Source organism: Aulonocara stuartgranti (genome assembly GCF_965226115.1).
Source record: "Aulonocara stuartgranti genome assembly, chromosome: 2".
In the NCBI taxonomy this organism is placed as follows: Eukaryota; Metazoa; Chordata; class Actinopteri; order Cichliformes; family Cichlidae; genus Aulonocara; species Aulonocara stuartgranti.
Genome location: NC_138940.1, coordinates 32,572,007 through 32,590,885, shown reverse-complemented (window position 1 = coordinate 32,590,885; position 18,879 = coordinate 32,572,007). Strand labels below are relative to the sequence as shown.

Sequence of the window (18,879 nt, the reverse complement as noted above, 5' to 3'; positions counted from 1 at the left end):
TGATGCTGTGCCTCAATTCACAACAAAGATCAACAGAACAGTGAGAGGAGAAAAAGGTGCATTAATGGTTGGATTAAAGTTGCATTTGCTTTCAACAAAAAATATAATCATCATCAACAACAACAAGAAAAAGAACAAACACAAATTAAAATGTGTTATCTTCATTCAAACACCTGAGCAGTTTACGCTGAAGCGTGATTCACTTTTCAGGCAGGTGTTTCTTTTTTAGTCATTAGGCTCTGATTGGTTAAGACTGCTCTCTGGCAGCATTTATAAGCCTTCACCTCAGTCAACTTTATTGCTGATAGCCTTCAGAATGATGACAACAGACTACTTCTTGGGGTATGTGGCAAGTGTATTTTAATTTCTGATCTTCTGGCCTATTATAGTTAATGATCTTTTACAAATGTTTTAGGGGTTCAGTCCTTGTCTTGCTGACTGTGCATATATGCAGCCTTCCTCTTGAGAAAGGTAGGTGAAACTTTTCCATATATACAAACTGTAGTGCTTAACTTCTATTAATGTTTCCTTCTCCCTCAGGCTATTATCCAGGCACTCCTTACCGGAGAGGTAACACAAACACTGCAGGTAATGTTGCCTTAAGCCAGGGTGGCCCTTATGCATACCCATCCTTTGTTGTTGTACCTTATAATGCTCAGTATGGAGGGGTTGCAGTGCAGCAGCCTGGTGTCTATCAATATGCTCCCCAGAGCGTGCCAGTATTATATACTGGCTCCAGTTCTTCTGGTCCTGCCCAGGCTGGAGGATACACAACTGGCTCCACACAGGGTGGAGGTGCTGTTCGACCTGCAGCTGGTAAATAATGGAATCTTTCATGATGCACTACAAACATTTATTGTGAACATTACCAGCAAGTGTTGTGTGGCTTTCTCTTTCAAAAGGTTCAAATGTTGGTGTTTCTACTGGAGGAAGCGGCGCAAATACTGGTGCTAATGTTGCCCTAAGCCAGGGAGGACCTTATCCATACCCCTCTGTAGCTGTGCCTTATAGTGCTCCATATGGAGGTGTTGCAGTGCAGCAGCCTGGTTTCTCACATGCTGCTCAAAGTGTGGCAGCACCATACACCGGCTCCAGTTACTCCGCTCCAGTTACTCCGCTCCTGCTCAGGCAGGAGGAAGCACAGCTGGCTCTGCACAAACTGGAACAACTTCTCAACCTGCAGCTGGTACCTAGTGTGATGATGCAGTATAAATGCAATCATTAGGATCTCCTGACCCGAATCCTTGGTAACCTTGGCTTAAATTTTGCTGTTCTCAGAAATCAACTGGGCTGTCCCACCTCCCAAGCTCGGTGAGGAATCATCACCCAACCCTCAAAGCCTTGCCTCTGGCACAGCTGATGAGCCTGGTGCGCTTCTACCACCAGTACCTGCGTACCAACCAGGAGAGTTGTCCCACTATGAGAAGGCTGCTGAGGCTGGGGACTACCAGTCGGAGACAGAAGAACTAGGTCGCAGGACTGTCCCAGCTACGATGGACGCTTTTGCTGCTGCGGGTGGACTGGCATCCCCAGGCTTTGCCACAGGACAGTTTGGAATGGGTGGGCTGTGGGGTAGTCCGTATCCATCCTTTGACTTCTTGTTCCTGACTGGCCAGTACCCTGCGGGCACAGTCAGTCACTTCAGCCAGGACTACGAGCAGGGACGAGACTACTCTCACAGCACTCACTACCTGAAAGACCACCCCTACCCCGGCTTTGCACAGTCAGTGGGGGCTGTTGGAGCAGCTCAGAGCCTTCAGACTCCCAGCTTGTATGTGAGCAGTCCAGTGGTGGGAGGTTATTACCAGGTTGGAGCACAAATGGTACCCGCTTCTTCCTACACAGGTGTTTCGCAGGTATGTTTCCTAATGTCTAAATTTTACCACAACTGCATGTTGTAATTGTACTTACACTTCCCTCTTGTCTTTCAGATAAAATACTAGCTGAATCCAATCGGCTTACTGAACTGGGCAACACAATGAACTGGTGAATGACTCCATGTGATACAATAAACTTGGTTTTCAGTGTTTTGAAACAGTGACTTCAGTCTCCTCTGTAGTGAGTGGTAATGAAGCTTTACACCCACCCTCCCTTGCTACTCCGGCAAGGCTCTAGTGCCTGTTCATATGTCTGTGGATAAATGCCAATTGCTGTAGTCAGCCTTGGATACTTAATGGTTCAGTAGTCTATAGCTTCTAGTATATCTTCGGTCTCTGATACAAAAAGCAAGACCCTAGTGTAAGGCCCCAATGATTTCCAAACTTGGGCAGATTTAGGCAACTTTTTAAAACCCTGATCAACTAATTGGCATGATAAAGACAAGCTAATAATTCTAGGTATTTAATTTCCCACAGAAATTAAAGCACTTTAGATAACTAAGACATCTGTCATGTTGGGAGTGAGACTACACAGAATTCACTTTACTAGTTTGCCATACAGTAGTTCCTTTTCAGGTCTTAAAGTGAGGAAATGTAAAAAATCTATGGCATGTAACTGGCTTGCAAATTTCAGATTCTGTTGGCATAAAACATGAACATTTGTATTGCATGATGTTGCTGCATCTGAGTATAAACACTATAGGACAAGCCTGCTGCTTTATATTATGCTTCCCCCATGTGGCCAATAAATCAAGTTTTAATAACGCTCCTCTACACAAACTTGTAGCACAGATGAATGCTGTGATTTCTGTAACTAGCATGTCAAATGAACATGCAACAGTTTATCGTCAATGATTTGCAGACACTCCCACACAGGTGTTAACAGCATTTACAAATCCACAATCCTTTCTACTCTTGACTTTATGTCCTCAGCTCCATGTGAAAGACTAACAGCTATGCATTACAGCTCCACTTTTCACATTAACCACCATTTATGAAGTAACTGCAGGCCATATAAGACCAAAACAACGAAGACTATTTTGCTAATTTCTAGTTCCATCTTTATTTGTGGATTACTAGAGTAGCTTTGCATGATGCAGTTTAAAATCCTTATTTTTATTATAGTGGTCTTGGTGCACCTCTCAAGTTCATTTCCTGTCTGCAACAAGAAATTTCAGTTCCCTTCCCCCTCCCTTGAAATTAATTTCCTTTGGACTGGCTGCCTCTAGCATGCAAAAGCTTTGAACAGCGTTTGGGTGGGGCTTCTTCTGAACTCACAGCCATAGACGTGTGCCATGAGATGGCCATATCAATGATATCAGTTGTCATTGACATAATATGGAAATGAGCCACAACAAAAAACAGTTTGAGCACTGGCTCATAGAGATGACTTTCACACATAATGCCCTCAATATTTGAAACTTTGTAAATATTAAATATGATTATTCACCACTGTAACTGTAAATGAATGATTTATTTTATTGGCACATAGACAGACTCTTTATTTTTAAGATTTGTGTTAAAGATCACCTTTTCAGCTCCACCAAGGCAGTTGTTTGCCTTGTCAGGTATCTCGGGCTCTGGAGGTATATGTTTTTGATTTGTGGTTTTTGTAGGGTTTGTTATTTGTTTGTTTACTTGTTTCTCACTTCAGTCCAACCCCCAGTCTTCTTTGTGTATCGTGTGTTGTCTGGGTTTTTCTTTGCTCTTCATTGCTGCGTCTCACTGTTCTGTAGCATCCTAGCTAGTCGTAGCAGGCGTCTATTTCTCTTGGATGTGTATTCCTGTTAAAAGGATGTTTGTCCTCCCTATTTTTGCCAAGTATTTTACCACATGGGATGATATGATCCCTGAGGTTATTGCTCTCATATTGTAGGGCTTACCTTACAAAGACTACCATGAGTCACTTGTTGTGAACTGCTGCTTCTGTCTGTATGCTGTTCAGAGCTAGCCAACAGCAAATGTAGGGTCTGGTTTTGGAGCTGTTCCTATATTAACTGAACTAAATTATTATAAGAGATCTTCCCTTTTCCCTATCCCCATGTGCTGCTCAAGAGCAGGGGTCGGTTAACCTTATTCTATTTCACCTATATTTTCATGTGAAAGTACTTTGTAACTGTAGTTGGTCTTAATCTGTTCTGAGGTACTATTATCTGCACTTGTGGCATGTGATGTTTCTTATAAGGGTCACTATGTTATAAAAATATATAGTAATTCATTTTAAGCAGTTTCATTGTTTATTGTTATTGTGACCAACAGCTGTACATTATTGAGATTTAAGCTCTGTTTATGAGAGATGGTTTTAGGACCTACATGAGACAAATTATTTTATTTCCCATTAAAGTGAATTTTAATTAAACTTCATTTTTATTGCACATTTCTTCCTAACAAATGTATAATGTTGCTGAAATGTCCAAAAAGCTAGAAGTCTAATAAGGGTCGTATTGGCTCAGTGTTCGCACATCTCACAGAAAAGGTCAACAGAACAGTGAGAGATGAACTGTCACTGATGATTAGCATAAAACTGCTTAGATTTCCACAAAAATGGAATCATCTATCCAAATAACAAATGCAAATGAACCCTTGTTATTTTTCAGAATTTGACGTCTACACCATCTGAGATTGTTGTAGGGTAGTCAGCAGCTCCTCGCACCTAACAGGTGTAACTATGAAGTGAGAATAATGAGTCTGCAAGCAGGTCGATCTCAAAGCTTTACACGTCACAGACGTGGCTCTGTTTTTACCTGGGAAATCACTGCGGTAACTTGTACTGAACGCTTAACCTGGTTAAGCCAGGTTATGTAGACAGTTTCCATCTAAAAGTGTTACGTCTCCACTGATTCCTTTATTTACAGCATGTTTAAGTGCCCTAAAGACTGTTGGCTAAATATGTTTTATATGTGCACACTGTTAAGCTGTACCTTTAGTACCTTATAAACACCATGAATAAAACCCAAATGTAGTTACAGCAGCACAAATGCACATCACATTATCACTGGGATGTGACATGTGATGCACAAAATGTATAAATGCTTTTATACTTGTACTTTATACTATACATTTCTGCCACATGAATCACTTGTATTATTTGCATCAGTGTTGCATTTTAAATCTTTATTTTTCATACTATTTCTAGATTTTACCATCATTTTATTTTCATCATCTGATAATGTCTCTGATTGGACTCATTGTCTTCATATAGGAATTGTTGATTGTTGAAGCCCAGTTGATAGCCACCTTTATGATACTCCTTATCTTTGACTCAAGCTTGAGTCACCTTTCCAGCAGGTGTATTCCATTACTTCTTTAAGCTCTGATTGGTTAAGACTGCTTTCTCGCAGCATTTTTAACCCTTCACCTTTGGTAATTGTTCTACTGGTTGCCTTCAGAATGATGACTGCAAGCCTCTCACTGGGGTATGTGGCAGGTGTAGTTGGCTTTCTCTTTTTACACAACTGACTACTTTTTGTAGGCACGTGATTGATATTTTCAAATGGTTTCAGGGGTTCCCTTTTTGTCTTGCTGGTTGTGGATATATGCAGCCTTCCTCTTGAGAAAGGTAGGTGAAACATTCCTAAACATACAAAACTTTGTGATAAATCTTCATTAATTTCAGTTCTTTCTCACCCAGGCTCTAATCCCAGCACTCAATACAGGATAACTAATGTAAACACTGCAGATAATCTTGCCTCAAACCCAAGAGGAACTTTAGCCAATTTAACTCCTGGACTTGTTCCCTACAGCCCTCAATACAGAGGGGTTCTAGTCCCAGCATATGTCAGCTCCAGTGTTTCTCAACCTACTCAGGCTGCTGGATACACAGCTGGCTCTACATTAACTGGGTGTACTGCTCAGCCTGCAGCTTATAACCAGTGAAATATTTCATGAGTTTAAATGTGCATTGCTCTCATTACAAAAAGGCATTCTGCTTTCTCCTAGATTTAAATGTTGGTGCTTCCCCCGGTAGCAGTAACACTGCAGGTAATGTTGCCTTGACTCGGGGAGGACCTTATGCATACCCATCCTCTGTGGTTGTACCTTACAATACTCTGTATGGAGGGGTTGCAGTGCAGCAGCCTGGTGTCTATCAATATGCTCCCCAGAGCGTGCCAGTATTATATACTGGCTCCAGTTCTTCTGGTCCTGCCCAGGCTGGAGGATACACGACTGGCTCCACACAGGGTGGAGGTGCTGCTCGACCTGCAGCTGGTAAATAATGGAATATTTCATGATGCACTACAAACATTTATTGTGAACATTACCAGCAAGTGTTGTGTGGCTTTCTCTTTCAAAAGGTTCAAATGTTGGTGTTTCTACTGGAGGAAGCAGCGCAAATACTGGTGCTAATGTTGCCCTAAGCCAGGGAGGACCTTATCCATACCCCTCCTCTGTAGCTGTGCCTTATAGTGCTCCATATGGAGGTGTTGCAGTGCAGCAGCCTGGTTTCTCACATGCTGCTCAAAGTGTGGCAGCACCATACACCGGCTCCAGTTACTCCGCTCCTGCTCAGGCAGGAGGAAGCACAGCTGGCTCTGCACAAACTGGAACAACTTCTCAACCTGCAGCTGGTACCTAGTGTGATGATGCAGTATAAATGCAATCATTAGGATCTCCTGACCCGAATCCTTGGTAACCTTGGCTTAAATTTTGCTTTCCTTAGAAATCAACTGGGCTATCCCACCTCCCAAGCTCGGTGAGGAATCATCACCCAACCCTCAAAGCCTTGCCTCTGGCACAGCCGATGAGCCTGGTGCGCTTCTACCACCAGTACCTGCGTACCAACCAGGAGAGTTGTCCCACTATGAGAAGGCTGCTGAGGCTGGGGACTACCAGTCGGAGACAGAAGAACTAGGTCGCAGGACTGTCCCAGCTACGATGGACGCTTTTGCTGCTGCGGGTGGACTGGCATCCCCAGGCTTTGCCACAGGACAGTTTGGAATGGGTGGGCTGTGGGGTAGTCCGTATCCATCCTTTGACTTCTTGTTCCTGACTGGCCAGTACCCTGCGGGCACAGTCAGTCACTTCAGCCAGGACTACGAGCAGGGACGAGACTACTCTCACAGCACTCACTACCTGAAAGACCACCCCTACCCCGGCTTTGCACAGTCAGTGGGGGCTGTTGGAGCAGCTCAGAGCCTTCAGACTCCCAGCTTGTATGTGAGCAGTCCAGTGGTGGGAGGTTACTACCAGGTTGGAGCACAAACAGTACCTGCTCCTTCCTACACAGGTGTTACGCAGGTATGTTTCCTAAAATGCCTACATGTCACAATCTGCATATTGTAACTGTACTAACTCTTTCCCTCTTTCCTTCCAGATAAAATACTAGCTGAATCTCAAAGGCATGAGCACAAGTTTAATCAATAAAGTCTTGTGAAATACTCCTGGTCACTTTTCTTATTAGTGGTGGTGCGGGAACGACTAAGGTTGTAGAAATTGCATGTAATGTAACTACTGGGCTCAATTTATGATCTGTTAAAAGACCGAATGCGCGCCTGAATTTAGACCTGCCCATGTGGGGTTTATGACCTTAAGGGAACTACTTGGGTTTTCTGTTGGCAACCTGTAGTGACCCATAAGTGGACAGTCCCACTTATGGCCTGGTATAAGCAAGTTTACCCTGCTCGGGCTGTCAAGAAGGGCATCCAGTTTTGTAAGTTGTAGATCTATATGTTAAGGTGGATCTCACACTGGCAGTAACCTATATACGCTTTCAAGTATTTAACATAAAAATACTGGAAGGGTTTACTTTCCCTGGTGGGAATTGCAAAAAATGTGGACACACAAGCAGTACAAGGGAATCACTTGGAAACCTTTCACCTAAGCTACAGACAATAATTTGAATCCTCCACATATGTACAGATTCTGAAATCTACTAGATTATAGGAGGGTAACTATAAATAGCTGAACTCCCCCTCCCTTTGCCACATGGCTCCTTCTTTCACAAACATCCAGGTTACATTAGATGAAGAGCTGTGATTTGAGTCGTGATGTACAAGGTGTTGACAGGAGAACTGCAGTGAGTTTAGAGCGAAATGATACATGGACCATTTGATTCCACTCAAGAAAGAAAGCCTACTCTAAGGGAAATTATGTACATTCACTAAGAAAAGGCCCTCAAAAGTCACATTTGGGTTTCAGGGCTGAAAATTTTATTGTCAAGTACATTTATTTTTTTCAAAAAAATAAAATAAGTGTGTGTAATTTCTTAAAAAAATATTTAGGTGGATTTTATTGCTTTGAACAGAGCTGAGATAGACCACTCACGCGGATTTGTGTTTCATGTTTCCTTTTCTTGACCTTTTGCTATAAGTATAAGTTTCCCAAATGTTGAACTGTTGCTTTTAATTTTATTAATTTAAGCATCCCAACAGTACAGTACTCTAAATCACCACACTTTACAGTAAGAGCTTATAAACGGGACAGGTGGTAGCTAAATTGTGTCTATATTTTGCTAAAAGAGAGAAGGCATATTTAATGGTTTCAGTGCTTATGTATATGTGTGTGTGTACAACCATGGTTTCCACAGCAGACGCAGCTGTCCGGCCTGGAGGACTGAGCCTATGTCACTGTAACTCTATTTCGGGAACCTGTGTTGTCCAAAAGGTCAGATAAAGAAGCACAGGAATCCTTACAAAGCAGAGGGCGGGGGTGTCGGGTGAAGGCGGATATTCACAAACCAACACACACACACATACGTGTTAAAACTCAGGACAGTGTTGCTGAGAAGGGGAGAAAGGCAGACAGGAGTAGTGGGACACAGAGACATTAAGAGGGGCTTTCACCTTTGACTGAATTAAAACGTTAGTGTACCAAAGTCTGATCTGACCTCTAATCCAGCTGATACACACACATTTATGGACACCATGGATGGAGAATCACCCAAACAGGACACATTCGATTCCACGGAATCAACCAATCCCACTGACACCAACAACAACAGCAACCAGGTCTGTATCATTTATTTATTTATTTAACATGTTCATTAACATTTTCACATTCACCCACAATGACTGTCCATCATGTTCTGTACTGGGAAAAAGCAGTGAGAGTGTTCGTGGCTGTAGCAGGTGCTGTGTTGGGACAGCAGAGCGGGAGAAGGGGTTGTTGGCTGCATTTGCTACACCTGTTCTTACTACTGGCTGAAGAATGACACATACACACGTAAATACACACTCACACAAGTTATGCAAAGTAGTGCACATGACACACACTAAGCCACACATACAACGTTGGAGTTTCCTTTTCCCACTGATGAGTCACTGCTGTGATGCCTGACCTGGTGTGTCATTAATAAACAGGGTACATGGGCCTATTTAATCATGAGGAAATAATAATGTATGCATTACATTTTTTTTGTATGAAGATTTTTAACATATGATGTGAGATCATTGGTTTTAAAACTGTAAAAGGCCAATTTTCCCCTTGAAAGTTCCAACTCTGAGGTGTATATTTATAATACTCAACAAATCCCAGAGCTCCAGGTCTCACATTACAAGGACTGTGTTATCCCTCGAGTAACTTGTGGAAAGTCCACTTTATTTATACAGCAGCTTTCATGTAAACAGCTCAAACGTTTCACATAGCAAGACCAAGAACTGAAGAACACAGAAAAATCACAAAGAATAATTTTAAAAATACAAATCAGAGTTAATGAAAGAAATACCTAAAAAAAAAAAATACAACACACAGCAAATGAACTAATGGCTCGCATTACAAATCTGAAATAAATAAAATAAAAAACACAATAAACTTTTGTTCATTCTTCATACATTTTTTCATGAAAGAAACAGAAAAAATCCTCTTTACAAGACTGAAAAGAAGAAGATAGTTATCAGAGATGTAAATAACTGAAAGAAAAGAGGAAGACTATCCTCTGAGTCATGCTGAAAAGAAAACATGTGATGTAGTGCCCCCACAGAGAAATGACTATGAAGAAGCTTCTCCCTTCTTCACAAGGGGTCACCACAGCGGGTAAATCTGGATCTCTGATCTGGCAAAATTCTATATGGGATACCCTTCTTCACCCAAACCCAGGGAAAGGAAATAGCAAAGAAAATTACTGTGTAACCTACACTGTTACTTATACTGAATACTCCACCTTAAACTCCACTTTGTCTTGATGCCTTGGTATAAGGCTAGAATTTAGAAGTGATAGAACTATTGTCACAGACATGTATTACGAGTGTTTGTCACATATTTATTTTTGCACAGGCCGGCGAGCCAGAGGTGGAGAATAAAGACTTGGGGGAAGGAGCAGAAGGTCAGAGGGTAATGGAGACTGAGGATAAGGCTGAGGAAGATACTGTATCAGAAGAGGCAGAAAAGGAGACGTCAGGAGACACAAAGAAACCTCAGACTGTGTCACAGTCTGGTGAAGATGATACTGAAGCAGCTGCACAAGATAAGGAGAAAGCATCTACTGGTGCTGAGGTGAAGGATTCTGAACGTGAAGGAAAAGATAAAGAGGAGGATGCAGAAGAAACCGAGAAAGGAGGGCAAGTGGCAGAGATCCAGAGTAGTGAGACTGGAAAAGATGGAGAGGACATGAAGGACAAAGAGAAAGAGAAAAAGGAAATAGGTAAAGATGTGAAAGAACAAGAGGCAGAGAAGAAAAAACAAGTGACAGAGGAAGATGCAGAGCCAAAGGACAAAGGAAAGACAAAAGAAGCAGAAAAGCAGGCAAAGCCCAAAAGAAAGAGTGGTCCCCCCTCCTCTTCTCTCTCTCGACCAAGACCCTCTGCACGCTCCATAAGAGCGTCTGCTAAAAACGACATCATCGCCAAGTTCCAGAAGGGCGCACCAGAGTGAGTAACTACATGATGCTTAGTACCTCAAATTAGAGTGTGACAGTTAAAAATGTTCCTCAAGAGGTTAAATCAGAAACTGTGTTGCAACACTGCTAGGACACCAATACCTCGCAACTTCAAGATTCAGAAGTCATCTGCTGCTGTGGCTACAGGAGCTTCAATCAAACAGAAGATACTTCAGTGGTGTCGCAACAAGACTCGGAACTACGAGGTGAGCTCAGCGTTAAATCTTTATCTAATGCGACACATCCACATTCTAGATCCAGAGATAAAAGAAGACCTAATTTAAGATGCTCTTCCCATGTGTCTGTCTCTTGCATTTTTTAGGGCATCAACATAGAAAACTTCTCGTCATCCTGGTGCAATGGGATGGCATTCTGCGCTCTGATTCATCGTTTCTTTCCAGATGCTTTTGAATACAGCTCACTGAAGCCAGAGGAGAGGGAGAAAAACTTCACTCTGGCCTTCAAAACTGCAGAGTATGGATTTCTTCATTCTTTCTTCTCTCAGTTCAGTTCAGCTAAGACTGAATAACACAATTACAATATTTAAGAGTCGGAACTTTACATGCAGAACATAATATAACAAGGTCACGGTGAATAATACAAAAGGAGAACTGCTGTGAAAAGAATGTAACTAAAATAAAATTCTGCATGTTGGCTGTCCAAAAAAGAAAGTTTCAGGAAAACAATGTATGGAATGACACTGTTAATGTAAATGCACCTGGTTAGAAATCTCTTATTCATATTACTATGAATGACTGCCACCTTGTCACCTCAACTTTATCCTTTCCCCTCCTTTGTGTATCCCTGACAGGTCCTTGGCTGACTGCTGCCCTCTGCTGGAAGTGAGTGACATGCTCATGATGGGTAACAACCCAGACCCAATGTGTGTGTTCACATATGTCCAGTCCCTGTGCCACAGCCTCTCCAAAATAGAGAAAGAGAGGAAGGACAAAGAGAAGGGGGAGAAAGAGAAGGCTGGTAACGAGGAGGAAGAGAAGGACAAAGGAGATGATGCAGCAGGAGAGGTGTCGCCAGAGAAAGATGAGGAAGAGTCTGCTGAGAACGAGACGATGAGCAGTCAGGAGGATAAACCAGTAGACGGTACAGAGATGGAGGGCACTAATGAGGAAGGGAGTCCATCAAAGAGCTGTGTGGTGGAGGAAGGTCAGAGTTCATCAGTCGAGGCAGAGTCTTAGACAGACACTGGCAAACACAAAGACTGAAAAGACCAAAAAGATTGTTTATGGTACTACAAGGAGCAAGTCTTAGTCTGGCATTGTTGGACTGACTACTGTCGGAGTAATGAGGTACAACAAAAAAATCACTCAAAACTAAAATACTTGTGATGATGATGTCTCGTAGTTACAGCGTGTTTGAAAATGTACTTCTGTGTGTGTTTTTTCCATTTACAGATATGCTGTTTTTTATGTTGTTCTGAGCACGAAAAGCAAGAAATTGCTGTGTATCTATGAAAAAATAACAATGAAACAAAGATCTTGTGAATTAAAAAGCTGCTTGTGCAATAAGAAAACCTTGAGAGAGTGTGTGCCGTATTTACTTTTTTCATAATACACATGAAAAGGTTAAACTATTTCTGGTCAGATGTTAAAATTTTGAGTTGTTCCAGATTGTTACTGTGAACAAGGTAACAGTGGGGAGGGGGTTATGACACTGTGAAAGATTGTGCGAGCAAATGTTCAGGGTTTTCAGGCAGACAAAAGATGCTACAAGAGCTGTGAAAAGCTTCCAAAAGAAAAGTTGGTCTGCTAATGCAATTTATAACACTATCCTCCATTAAATTGAATGTAAACAACACCCCAAAGCAGGTTTCTCTGGGCCAGAGCTTATTTAAGAGGGCCAGAGACCAAGTGTAGGTCTATCCAATTCAAATTTAATATTGATTTTGTTAATCGTAGATCCCCCACATCCCCCAAACTAAAGCGGAAAGCGAACAGCTATCATTACTCCTGTGATGGTACTGGGGAAACATTAATCTATATAGATGAGGTAACTCCCCCTCACATGTGAAGTCATCATTATGTTTAAATATGTGGAGAGACATGTTCTTTCCTGGAAGGCCTTTTAAAAATGTAAACCCATTGAAACAATTCGCTGTATCGAAACAAACTAATACCACAAAGCCAACTGTTGAGCAACTAAAACTATATCAACCAAGAATTGCCTTCAAAACTACAGAAATTGGTTTCTTCAAACAAACATCATCACCAGCCAAGCATCACCCCCCAGTGTCCCTGCTTTCTGGGTATTACGGTAATCAGCATCATGCTACCAGGAAGGCCATTGTGTTGTCTCTTTTGTTAAGCTAACCTACTGACCGTGTTGCGCCCTTTTTTCAACACAAATCTCGGTGGCAGCAAAGTGAAACATGTCCACAAACATGCCACCGGGGAGCCTGAATCTGGAGTCACAGCTTTTGTCCATTATGGACGTGCTGGTGAAAGCGGCGGTGGCAGAAATCAGCCAGCTGTTCTCGGAGAGCTCGGCGTCTCTCCGTCTGCATTTAACCCAGAGCTTGAAGGAAAACGAAAACCTGAGGACGAGGATGAAGGTTATGAGGAGTGAGCTCTTCTCCCTCAGGCTACAAACCAGAACTAATCGACCAGCGAGCCGCTTTTCTCCCATCAGAGGAAACATAACCAAACCACGAGCTAAGCCACAAGGTAACGATACTTTCACTTTAAAAGTACTTCATACTCGAGTAACAAATAACATTCCGCCCCCGCCATTTATATAATTAACTATTAAATACCCACCGCTAGTTACTTCAAACTAATAACGTATAAAACAGCTGTTTTAGCTAGTTTAACGAGTTGATTATGAAAATGCAGATGTGCGGAGTAGTATCGCGCATCAGACACAGCTGGCCCTGGTCATGTGACACAGATAACAGAACCAGCGGGTTTTTTATTGTGGTGATAAAAGTTTATTCGGCTTATTAAATGTGAATTCACTCACTTACTTAAACTTAATAATGGTCAGCTAAACCGAAACATAAATAAATAAACAAATACACAAATAAATAAAGACACATTTCGATACGCTCATTCAAAGCCTCAGTCTAAAATAATTGTTAAGTGGAATTTCCGCTTAAAGTATGTGATGCTGAATTATAACAAGTCCAACCTCAACTCAGAACATGTGTCTGTCCCTTTAAATACATTTAGTCTTCACCACAATCAACCCATAAAGAATCAAAGACTCAGGTACACAGGTTATTTATGGACATATTCTATGTTATCATAAATCACTAATACGATGAATTAAAAATCAATGTATATTATGGTTTTATATTTTTACAAATGCTTTATATACTTATTTATATACATATATATATTTAATGGTATACCTTGTGTTGTGTGTGTGTGTGTGTGGGGGGGGGGGGGGGGGGAGTTGTGTGTGTGTGTTTCTTGTCTTGTTTTTATGGACATGTAGTCTGCCAATAAAGATTGAATTGAATTGAATTGAATTGAATGTCTTACATGATCTTTCATATCATATTTGGTGTCGACATGTCAACTTGTTTTTTTTGCAGACACAGAACATAAACAGATTTCCCTAACATTTGTTATCTCTCATTAATTGACTCTTTTACTCTCTGCATGAATCTGAGGGTTGATTAATAGCATACCGACTTTATATCAAGCTTAAAGTCAGAGCTGTCTGTGTCTCAAAAGTGTCTGAATTGCTTAATTAATAATTTTCTGCAGCATTAATCCTTTTCTTAGTTTACAGTTTTATTTTTTATGCAATTCACTTCAATTTTGAATTCAGTCTTATGTGCATAGCTCCAAATCACAGCAACTGTGAGCTCAAGGCACTTAATTAATGTCTTTTTTATCACTATTTTATCATCATCCTCTGACAAGACCTTTGACTGGAGTAGGCGACACTCATAGGGATCATTTTGTGCAAAGAGGAATCATATGACATGTGAAACACTCGTTTTTCTGTGAGCGCACACAGAGCCTGCTTTTGTGATGCTTGTTATCTCCGCTGGGGGTATTAGGTGTTATTGAGCCAGCTAATGCAAAGAAAACCTGGCTGTGTTGAACTTCCTTCATTTTATTCCTGTCAGCTCGTTTCAGCAAACACATGTGACACCAACAGGGAAGTTGCCTCCCCCCCGTCTATTCTTGACTCTTAAAATCTTTCGTTTTCAGCTCGTATAAATACTGATACCAACAGATGAACAAATAGCTAACTGAAAGTAAATCAAATATTTAATAAAAATATGGAGGACTTGTCCATATTTGGTATTACAAACTGTGCAGTAAGGCTTTGGTGCAAATATTTGTTGAGACCAGGATGTCTAAATGACTGTGACTCACCTCTTCAAAAGTACTGTGTTTAGTTCAGGTTTTGATCAATCTTGAGGTAAATGTAACACAGAAACTAGTTATAAAAACTAACCATTTTCTGAAATCAAACCAAACTGAACTGAGGGTATAAACTCAAAAAAGAAATAATATTAGAAATATTAAAAAATGATCAGCTGTAATATCTCTGGGCTGCACAATATGAGGAACCTGCATAGTGCTGCAAAATTGTTCTGTATTTTAAAGACTTTAAAAGCTTACAGTTTCTTCTGCTTATCTAGTTCAGGGTTGCAGGGAAAACTTTTACATTTAGACTGTAGGTGTGACAATGAATCTAATCTCTGGACTGTGGGTGAAAACTAGAGTACCTGTAAAGAACCCACGCAGAAAGAACACACAAACTCCACATAGTCTGAATTCAAAGCAGGATCGTCTTGCTGTGAGATGACAATGCTGACCACTGCACCACCAGGCCTGTCACACTCTATAAGTGTCAGCGAATAAAAATGCTTTGAAGCGTGCATATTCAGTGTGGCTCTGTAGTTCAGTGATTTATACATTCACTAGCATTGCAGTTAACATTGCTTTAAATAAAACTAACCACCACAAGTCTTTCCTGGGTGGTGCAACAGTACAGCTAATAAAACAGTTGTGGGTTTGAGGACAGTAAAGGTATGATTGTTGCTCTTCTGTGACTACATCAACACCATCTGTGGTCACAGTTATTTAAGTTACCCTCAAAGTAGTAGGGTCCTGGGTTCAAATCTGTGCTTATCTGGGGACAGGACACTCTCGCAAAAGACATTCCTAATCTAAGGAGTTTCACTTCCTGGTTAAATAAAGATTAATGAATAATAAAAATGTATTTTCCTTTTCTTCTTCAGTTCTCATCAAATCACAAGTGGCTCAAAAGGCGGGTGGGGAAGCTGCTTCTATCGTCCTGCAGTCGGAGAAAAAGACCACCTCCTCAGCAGCTCAAGTGCAGGTACATGCAGTCCATAAATGAATAGCAGTAGCTCTGTTTGAAATCTAGTTTGCTCATGCATAGCTGTCCTTAATGTGCTAGTGTGCAGATGTGGAGAGTCCAGATGTCATTCTAATCAAAGATGAGGATGATGTGGGTGGATGTGGGCCAGATGTTGGTGGTGAGTAGGATTTTTAAGTGAGCTTAAAGGGCTGATTAATTATTATTTTTATTTGTATTTTATGTCTTTACTTGTCATCACTACAGCTCACAGATTCTAAAAGCCTAGATTGTCTATCTTCTATCTTAGGGCTGAAAAACAATTATACCAGGCAAGCCGAGAATAGGAGGAAGAAAGTAGATCAGACGTCAAGCATCTGATAGAAAGTCTCTCTTTCTAAATTACACACAAGCAGTTCCTCATTGATGAGTGCTGAGTAAGACTGGCCTAAGCGCTTCTGTTTCATAGTGGCCTTTAAAGATGCTATTCTCTGTCTTTTCAGATCAGGGTGACTTTAGAAACCACAGTCTGCAGGGCGGTGTTGCAACAGGAGCTCAGAATTTTGAGCCAGCTGGTTCCTCTTGCTCGACAGGTGATAACGAGGAGCTGAGAATCGTGTGCGTTCACGGCCGAGGCGAAGGGCCTCTACAGGATGAAAGTGACACCCTCTTCTCTGCGTCTGAGCTTCAGGCTTTTAGCTCTCTGTCTGACCACAACGTCGGCCACGACAACCTCCTGAATTTCACCACTGGCGCAAGTGACAGAGCTCCAATGAGAGTCACACAGGATAACAGTGCCGGACTGGTGAGAAACAACCAACTTGAAAGAAATAATTCCACACAAATGGCTCTGACAGCATTGAACCCTGGATTGAAATCGCCACTAGTAGTAACTGAGGGTCAAGTGGGGCACCCCAGCCACATGAGCCAGTTCCCACAGCAGCAGAACGTCTTCCCTCACACCGCCAACAAATCCCTGGACTGCAACTTCTGTGGCGAGCGCTTCCACAGCCGCGAAGACCTCATCGTACATCGCGCGAGTCACACCGGGGAGTCTCCGGTCCCTTGCTCTCTGTGCGGCAAGTCGTTTGTCAACAAGACCACACTTAGCATCCACATGCGCATTCACACGGGCGAGAAGCCGTACGCATGTGCGCAATGTGGAAAACGCTTCACGCAGAACGGCAGTCTGAAGATCCACCTGCGGACACACTCCGGAGAGAAGCCGTACACCTGCAGTCAGTGCACAGCCAGTTTCAACAACCCCAGCAACCTTCGCAGACACATGATCACACACACCAACGGGGCGCTCTGACCCCAACGAACTAGAAAGACTTGATAGACTTTGCAGTTTAGAAGCACTTTTACTGTCATTTGTGCCACAGTGTAAAACTGTTTTGGATCACGCGCACTTGTAGATTCCAGATACGCTGACACAAACGCTGTTCAGATTTTTTAACTATAGGAAAACCGGCTTTCTATTCTCGAGCGTGCACAACAGATCCTCAAATGAAGACACTGAAATAAAGAACCATGTCACAGTTAGCAGTGGGTGACTGTGGATTACTTCTGTTTTGGTCTATGTTATTTCAAAATGGGATATCAATTATCATTTAAAGCTTGGACCACAAAATAATTGCCAGAAAATGTTTAATGAAATTATTGAACATTCGGACAAGTTTTTAAAAATAATATTTGAATACTAATTTGCATATATGAGTTTAACTTTGTTTCATATTTGCTCGTTTTTTGCGTTAGTACCTTAAAAATGTCATGCGCAATTTATTTAGGTTTGTCAGGGGGAAGATTACACTAGAAATCTCAGAAATTGCTGTCAAATATGATACGCTACGCATTAAGGGGTTAAAGTCTATTTTATAGCAGACTTCTGTATCGATAAAGTACCACGACAAGACTGTTTGTGGCCAGATTTGAGCATTTCTGAATTTTATTTATGCACCACATTTAATACAGTGTTATAAAGCATTCCAGCTCAATGATTTGCCCACTGCAGCAAACTGATATATATTAAATTAATGTTTTCTGACCCCAGACTCTGTTCTAGGAAGCACGTTCAGCATACTCAGGTTATTCCCTTTATCTGGATTCACTTATTCTAACACTAGTAATCAGGATAAGCAGTCACATGAAGCTGGCTATCAGCTGGCTAACTTAGGGTTTCCTCTCTGTGTTCATATCAAAGAGGTGGCGTTGGCAGAATCTGACCAATTACAAAGATGGATAAGTGACAGCAGAGTGGCTGATTTTACACAAGAAGATCAAACTGTAGTATTAGAAAACTATGAAGCAGTTACACACACAATACAAACTGAAAGTAAAACGGATTCTGCAGACAAAGCAGCAGTAGGACTGCGTGTATGCTTCAAGTGTTTTTGTTAGTAAGACTGGAAAACACCTACTGTTTTTAATAATATAGCAAGTTGAAGCTAGGAAAGAAAGCTGGCCAAAAATGCAGACGGTGTAAGTTAACAGATGCATCAATATCACAATTCTGTTTAAAGATCTGATAGCTGATAGGTGGTGATTTTATACCTGTTGATCTCTAATCTCAAATATAACCCACACTGGTCTGCAGCATGAGTTACCATGGCGATGTCCAAACTGCAAGAAGTGAATAAAGGTTAACCCTGAAGTTACTGGGCTTAGTTCAAATCCACTGATGTAAAGCTGCTTTTATATACTATAGGGATACTTTTAAGTAACTGCCGAGCTTCCTCAAATAATAAGATTTAATTCAGTCTGAACTTCAAACAAATTGAGAACGAAAAACATGAATCATTACTTATAACAGTTGCTTTTACATGTGTATTATTTCCTTTAAAAACGCACTACCTCTACTGTTGTCATTTTTTGCAGCTTTTTTCCTCT

At 41.4% G+C, this 18,879-nt stretch overlaps 4 protein-coding genes across 8 annotated transcripts; all 4 read left to right on the top strand.

Moving 5' to 3' along the window:
• The first annotated feature begins 282 nt into the window (after window positions 1-282).
• LOC309713684 (uncharacterized protein) lies at window positions 283-2,035 on the top strand. Of its 3 annotated transcripts, XM_082545489.1 has the most exons (7): window positions 283-342; window positions 416-471; window positions 541-588; window positions 676-816; window positions 903-1,186; window positions 1,279-1,856; window positions 1,932-2,035. In XM_082545489.1, the coding sequence occupies exons 1-6, from the start codon at window positions 317-319 to the stop codon at window positions 1,468-1,470; spliced, it is 747 nt and encodes a 248-aa protein (XP_082401615.1). In that variant the 5' UTR covers window positions 283-316; the 3' UTR covers window positions 1,471-1,856; window positions 1,932-2,035. The 3 variants fall into 3 exon arrangements, with proteins under 3 accessions (XP_082401615.1, XP_082401613.1, XP_082401614.1); XM_082545487.1 differs by having other exon boundaries at window positions 289-342; window positions 541-816; XM_082545488.1 differs by lacking the exon at window positions 1,932-2,035 and having other exon boundaries at window positions 289-342; window positions 541-816; window positions 1,279-1,859.
• A 3,186-nt stretch (window positions 2,036-5,221) lies between these two features.
• LOC309692282 (uncharacterized protein) lies at window positions 5,222-7,255 on the top strand. Of its 2 annotated transcripts, XM_082510622.1 has the most exons (7): window positions 5,238-5,293; window positions 5,381-5,436; window positions 5,509-5,721; window positions 5,817-6,086; window positions 6,173-6,445; window positions 6,538-7,115; window positions 7,192-7,255. In XM_082510622.1, the coding sequence occupies exons 1-7, from the start codon at window positions 5,268-5,270 to the stop codon at window positions 7,201-7,203; spliced, it is 1,428 nt and encodes a 475-aa protein (XP_082366748.1). In that variant the 5' UTR covers window positions 5,238-5,267; the 3' UTR covers window positions 7,204-7,255. The 2 variants fall into 2 exon arrangements, with proteins under 2 accessions (XP_082366749.1, XP_082366748.1); XM_082510623.1 differs by lacking the exon at window positions 5,509-5,721 and having other exon boundaries at window positions 5,222-5,293.
• A 1,332-nt stretch (window positions 7,256-8,587) lies between these two features.
• Window positions 8,588-12,331, top strand: smtnl1 (smoothelin-like 1). Of its 2 annotated transcripts, none has more exons than XM_082502154.1 (5): window positions 8,588-8,824; window positions 10,089-10,681; window positions 10,781-10,895; window positions 11,012-11,163; window positions 11,501-12,331. In XM_082502154.1, exons 1-5 carry the CDS (start codon window positions 8,732-8,734, stop codon window positions 11,883-11,885), a joined length of 1,338 nt encoding a protein of 445 aa, XP_082358280.1. In that variant the 5' UTR covers window positions 8,588-8,731; the 3' UTR covers window positions 11,886-12,331. The 2 variants fall into 2 exon arrangements, with proteins under 2 accessions (XP_082358280.1, XP_082358281.1); XM_082502155.1 differs by lacking the exon at window positions 8,588-8,824 and adding an exon at window positions 8,987-9,038.
• A 27-nt stretch (window positions 12,332-12,358) lies between these two features.
• LOC309687288 (uncharacterized protein) lies at window positions 12,359-17,556 on the top strand. Its single transcript, XM_082502153.1, has 4 exons — window positions 12,359-13,370; window positions 15,911-16,011; window positions 16,093-16,171; window positions 16,494-17,556. Exons 1-4 carry the CDS (start codon window positions 13,076-13,078, stop codon window positions 17,303-17,305), a joined length of 1,287 nt encoding a protein of 428 aa, XP_082358279.1. The 5' UTR covers window positions 12,359-13,075; the 3' UTR covers window positions 17,306-17,556.
• The last annotated feature ends 1,323 nt before the right edge of the window (window positions 17,557-18,879 follow it).